Here is a 6,000-nt window from a genome sequence, read left to right on the forward strand (position 1 = left end):
TTATCTTAGGAAAACTCTAATTAATCCGACGGTCCAAGAATTTCATCGAACCACCGTTAAAAGACCATTCTCGGAAGATACGTGGGAAGTCATTACATTTAGAACTTACCGGCACGCTACTGCCATCTGTCGGTGTCATCGTCTCAAGAAGCGTGTTTTGATAACTATGAATAAATGGGTACAAATTATTGGATTAATCTTCTTTAAAAGGATACAAGTCACCAAAGATTGCAATCGCCATCAGCTGCTTCCCTTCCCCTTGCCCTTCGTTGATCGTGAGCTCTGTCGAGGACGCTAGGGTTTCGATCCTACTCACTCTTTCACAGGGAAGATGGAATCCAGATCCGATCCTTCGGCTCTGGCTCGCGGCCGACTCGCCGTTCTCTCCGCCCACCTCGCCGCAAACCGATCTTTCGGCGGTTTCTCGTCGGTCTTGGAGAGATCACCCACCCTCTCTCGAGAGGACGCGAGGCCGCCGGGGAACCTCGGGGGTTCGTTGACCGTGATCGATGAGAGAACCGGGAAGAAGTACGCGCTCCCGGTCTCGACCGAAGGAACTGTCAAGGCCACCGATCTCAAAAAGGTACATGATTTCTCTCTTTTTGGTTTCGATTTCGTTGATCCCTTTGCTCAATTTTATTTTGTCTGCATAATCCTTGTATTATATGCCAGTTTTTAAAATTGAGTTGCTGTTAGGCAAGTTGATTTTGCTCCGAAGTATTGTTACTATCTAACTGGGGATTGAAGTCTATTGTTGCTTGTAATTTCTGGATGTGAAAGAGTTCAATGTAGTGCGATCGACGGAAAGTTTTTCTTTTTCAGCTAGAATCAGTTTAGACTACCGTCGACGATTTTGCTATGCTTATAGCTTTTATTGTCGTTTTTATTTTTATTATTAAAAAACCTTTTAATTTATTCTATTTGTTTGGTGAGTTTGTTTGTCTAATAATCTTGTAAAGGCTAGTTTACTGGTAACTTGGGCTTTTTGTAGATTACTGCTGGCAAAAATGACAAGGGACTCAAAATTTATGATCCGGGTTACCTTAATACTGCTCCAGTCCGTTCTTCCATCTGTTTTATTGATGGGGATGAAGGGATACTTCGTTACAGAGGGTACCCAATTGAGGAACTAGCTGAAAACAGCACGTTTCTTGAGGTGGCCTATCTTCTAAGTAAGTCTCCTATGTGATGAACTTATTTGTTCTGATGTTTGATTAATTTCCTGAGTCTCTGTCCCTAATCCAATTGTTTTTCAGTGTACGGGAATTTACCTACTGAAAGTCAACTGGCAGACTGGGAGTTTGCAATATCTCAGCATTCTGCTATTCCACAGGGTGTCCTGGTTAGTCTTCATTATCGATGTTATTCCAATTGGTTTTTGACTGAATTCGACAAAGTCAACATTTTGCTATTTATAATTATAGTTATGAGTCTAGAATCAAGTTTTTAGAAGTCAAAGTCTTGGCAGCACTTGTGAGGTTGTTTCTTAATGACTTGGGTGCAAGGGTTCAAGTAATAAATAATTATTCTTTTGCATACAAGGGGTAAGGATAATTATTTCGACCTTCACCCTATCTATATATATGCAAGAACCATGTGAAATGGGCAACCTCTTTTATTGTAGAGATAAATCTATTATGTGATTAATTGTACTGTAGTATACAGTTGTTCTGACACATTATACTTCTGTCTTATTTTTGTAGGATATCATACAATCAATGCCACATGATGCTCATCCAATGGGCGTACTTGTCAGTGCATTGAGTACCCTTTCTGTATTCCATCCAGATGCAAATCCTGCACTTAGAGTAAGTCTATTATAAAGATATCAAGTCTATAAAGATACATCAAGAAATGTCAATCTGTTCTTGCTTACATGTATGTGGTTCTAACCAACAATTTGAACTTTATAGATGCTTTTTTTTTTCCACACAGTTCATTCTGAATCTTGAGTTGAATATAGTTTGTGGAAATGAGTTATGTATTGTTATCCAAATTTACATCTTAATGTTTGTCTTACCTTGAGTTAAATATAATTCTTGGACATGCATGATCTATTGTCATCTGAAGTGCATAATTCAATGTTTCTTGCAGTTAAGACAAATTAACTGCATTTATTTAGATATCTCTCTCTTATATAGGGTCAAGATCTTTATCACTCGAAGCAAGTTAGAGACAAGCAAATTGTGCGAGTACTTGGAAAGGTATGTCCTAATCTGTTCTTTTTTTTTAATTTTCCATTTCGAAGGGCATTTCGTTACTGAAATGTGCTGTTCATCCGATTTGTAAAAGCATGGTGATTAAATACTATCAACTTTGGTAGCATGTCTCTTTTATGTTTAGGAAGCTTATGTTCAGACAGTTATGATCTCTTTGTTCTTGCTACAGAACATCTATAACTTCATGATAAATCTTTACTTGTCCACTAAATGGTTAATTTTGCATCTCTAGGTACCAACAATTGCAGCTGCAGCGTATTTACGGTTAGCAGGAAGGCCTCCCGTTCTTCCTTCCAGCAACCTGTCATATTCAGAGAATTTCTTATATATGCTGGACTCTTTGTAAGTTTAGTTTCATGTTTCTTACATTCTATTTTCAGGGGGTCACTTTATCTGCAGTTTTCCTTTACTTTAGATGAAGACTAAGTACATAACTTCAGTTATTGCTCAAGTAGGATAAAAGCAACTTCATTTTCCATGTAATCCTTAACTATCCTAGCTAATAACATTTCTGTAATATTGCAGGGGCAACCGGTCATATACACCTAACCCTCGACTTGCTAGGGTTCTCGATATTCTTTTCATACTGCATGCAGAACATGAAATGAATTGCTCCACGGCTGCTGCTAGGCATCTTGCTTCAAGGCACATAACTTGCTTTAAACTCTAAAATTTGAGGTGTTTGCTTCTCAAGTTTGTTGCTTTGTTTCCAGCGGAGTTGATGTTTTTACTGCTCTTGCTGGAGCTGTTGGCGCTCTGTATGGTCCTCTCCATGGTGGGGCAAATGAGGTACAAAATTAGTTCTGAAGTATTGTTATCTATATATATGTGTTCAACAATTTTGTATATCATCTAATGTTAGAACATTTAAGCTCAGGAATTTCATTGACCCAATCGAGTTGCAATATTCTTCATTACCCTAGATTTCTGCAATCTAATGGATTTGGAATTTTGAGATTTAAATAGAAGCATCTGGAAAGTTATGCTCCATTTATCTTGTACTTGGCAGGCTGTCCTTAAAATGCTGAATGAAATTGGACAAGTTGAGAATATTCCGGAGTTCATTGAAGGTGTGAAGAACAGGTAAGACATGTTATCATATGTTTTGTTAGCATAAACACTTGCTAGAGTAACTGACAGTTCCATGGAGTGATACAATAATATTGAATTTAATTTGCTGGAAATTTACAGAAAGCGGAAGCTGTCAGGTTTTGGACATCGTGTCTACAAAAACTATGATCCTCGTGCTAAGGTCATCCGCAAGTTGGCTGAGGAAGTTTTCTCGATTGTTGGGCGGGATCCTTTGATTGAGGTTTTGTTATTTGTTCCTTTTTTTTACTTCTAAGAACATCGATTGTTTTCTTTCTCAGAAATCAGCGACTTAATTTTGTGATTCTGTTCTGGGAATAGTTCTGACATGGTTAAAAGTAATTCCTGCACAGACATCATGGCCTTTCTTGTAGGGTTTATTGAATTATGAGAATTGGCTAAGCACAAACATCTGTAACCTAAAATATATTCTCTTTTTATGGCTAGTTAAGTTTCATGAACATGAGACCTAAAGGAAGTTATGTTTGTATTACATTAGATGCTGACCTTTTAGTTGGTAACACAATTATACTTATATTAGTAATAAAAACGGATTATCCAGCATGGAGATGTTAGAAGGTATATTATGCATGAAATTTACCTTCAACCTTCTGGTTTTCGTGACTCCTGATTGGTTTTTCCCTCTTGATAGTCTATGCAGAAGAACTTGTTAAGTATGTCTCAATGGCAAAACTTATTGTTGCATTTTTGTGTATTAGTTGTGAATTTTAAAGTGTTTGTGTGTTCACAGGTAGCTGTGGCACTGGAGAAAGCTGCTCTATCTGATGATTATTTTATCAAGAGGAAGCTTTATCCAAATGTTGATTTTTATTCAGGCTTAATCTATAGGTATGCCAAGACATCCATTGAAGTTTCCTTATAGCATTTTGCACAAAAAAATAACTAGATGCAATTTTCTTTTTCAGGGCAGTGGGATTTCCGACAGAGTTCTTTCCTGTTCTGTTTGCAATCCCTCGTATGGCTGGTTACCTAGCACACTGGCGGGAATCACTTGATGATCCTGATACAAAGATTATGAGACCTCAACAGGTTATAAAATACAAACAAAGCCTTAAATCTATTGTTTATTGCCAATAGCAATCCCAACTTTTTTACTGTTTTTGAGAGCATTGTTCTAAAGAAATGAAATTTTAGATGTTCACATGAGCCATCTTTCGGGGCCATCATATTAGTGCATGATCGGAGTTCTGTGATCTTGGTAGGGAGCACTGTCAGTGATTATAACGGAGCTAACTTTTTGTAACGAGTGCACACACTTATATAGTTACTATATTCAACACAGTACACAAGCAAGGTTGGGTCATTAAATTTTTGCTTTAGTCAAACAATTTTTCTTATTGAGGTTGAAATATCATAATATATTTTGTCATCAAGAAACAAAATTGTTAAGACCATTGTTTATATATGAAAATTCCAGCACCAAAAGACCATTGTTTAGTCATCTTTATGGGGTGTTTATAATATTATCTTAGCCAGTTATTTACTCTGTTGTCTACTTGTATGTCTAGTTTCTAAATTCCACTTGCTTGAACTCGGTGTCATATAAAATGTGTTCCGTCGACGTATGGTATTTGGACATGTGTTGGATCATATGGTCCGATGCTGATCAGTATTTAATTTTCTGAATATATTTTTGATTAATATTAGATCGCATGACACATTAGGTATGGTACCAGTTCGATATGTAGCCGTAACCGATACCAAACTGAAATCCAAAATGTTGATTTGCTTTACTTTGGATTGTGCAAGAGTTAATAGATTCTTTAGTTTATTGTTTGGCAAACCTCATTTTTTTTCATCACTTATAGAGTTAATAACAGTTTCTCCAGAAGCTGTTTGTGTTACGATAGGATGACATTCATCACTGCAATAATTTATTCTTCCTCTATTTGATCTTCTAGGTTTACACCGGTGAATGGTTTCGTCATTATACTCCGGTCAGAGAGCGGATGGTATCAGAAACGACTGACAAGCTTGGTCAGGTGGCAGTTTCAAACGCAAGCAGGAGACGGCTTGCGGGTTCCCAAGTGTAAATCCTGGTTTTTCTAAGAAATCAGACTAGTACTTGTGCGTGGAACAATAAGCATAGTAATGTGTTGGTGACAGAAGCATGCACCCGGAGATCACATGCATTTTCCACTGGGGTGGTAAGAAACCAATAAAATACTGTTGAGCATCATGAACATGAACCATACGATGATGCCTTTTTGAGATGAATAAAAAATATTGCACCATTTCCTCCTTGTAAATTGCTACATGTTAACGTTCGTTTAGCATCTGCTTCCATTGCTATCGAACTTCAGTGTTTCGTGTCATGCCATGTTAGTACGAAATCTGCAAGCACTTGCTGCGGCGATACGTTCGATGTTCTTCTGTAATTACTTGCTGATTTGTTCTTCTGTAAGGAGAACATCGTCTCCTAAACATGTAGTTATGTGGATCACGCCTTCATCCACGTCACGCAGTTGTACGTCTACGGACCAATCTCTTTCTCTGTCTTTTATATATATATATATATATATATATATATATATATATATATATATATATATATATATATATATATATATATATATATATATATATATATATATATATATATATATATATATATATATATTATTGGGCTGACAGTCCTTATTCAATTCAAAATGGGTTTTTATCAATGCAG

The 6,000-nt window shown here is 36.7% G+C and overlaps 1 protein-coding gene across 1 annotated transcript; it reads left to right on the forward strand.

Annotated features, from left to right (window-relative positions):
• The first annotated feature begins 208 nt into the window (after positions 1–208).
• LOC104000860 (citrate synthase 3, peroxisomal) lies at positions 209–5,578 on the forward strand. Its single transcript, XM_009423002.3, has 13 exons — positions 209–583; positions 992–1,172; positions 1,257–1,342; positions 1,704–1,808; positions 2,142–2,204; positions 2,452–2,561; positions 2,745–2,864; positions 2,933–3,008; positions 3,229–3,302; positions 3,411–3,531; positions 4,060–4,157; positions 4,235–4,358; positions 5,231–5,578. Exons 1-13 carry the CDS (start codon positions 332–334, stop codon positions 5,360–5,362), a joined length of 1,542 nt encoding a protein of 513 aa, XP_009421277.2. The 5' UTR covers positions 209–331; the 3' UTR covers positions 5,363–5,578.
• Positions 5,579–6,000: the final 422 nt, after the last annotated feature.

Source organism: Musa acuminata, chromosome BXJ1-10 (genome assembly GCF_036884655.1).
Source record: "Musa acuminata AAA Group cultivar baxijiao chromosome BXJ1-10, Cavendish_Baxijiao_AAA, whole genome shotgun sequence".
NCBI lineage: Eukaryota > Viridiplantae > Streptophyta > Magnoliopsida > Zingiberales > Musaceae > Musa > Musa acuminata.

Bases quoted from the DNA above. Each gene is read 5' to 3' on its own strand.
- LOC104000860 (XM_009423002.3), top strand. From the start codon at position 332: ATGGAATCCAGATCCGATCCTTCGGCTCTGGCTCGCGGCCGACTCGCC. The intron at 2,562-2,744 runs GTAAGTTTAGTT...GTAATATTGCAG, and splicing joins TTATATATGCTGGACTCTTT to GGGCAACCGGTCATATACAC. The intron at 3,009-3,228 runs GTACAAAATTAG...TGTACTTGGCAG, and splicing joins TCCATGGTGGGGCAAATGAG to GCTGTCCTTAAAATGCTGAA.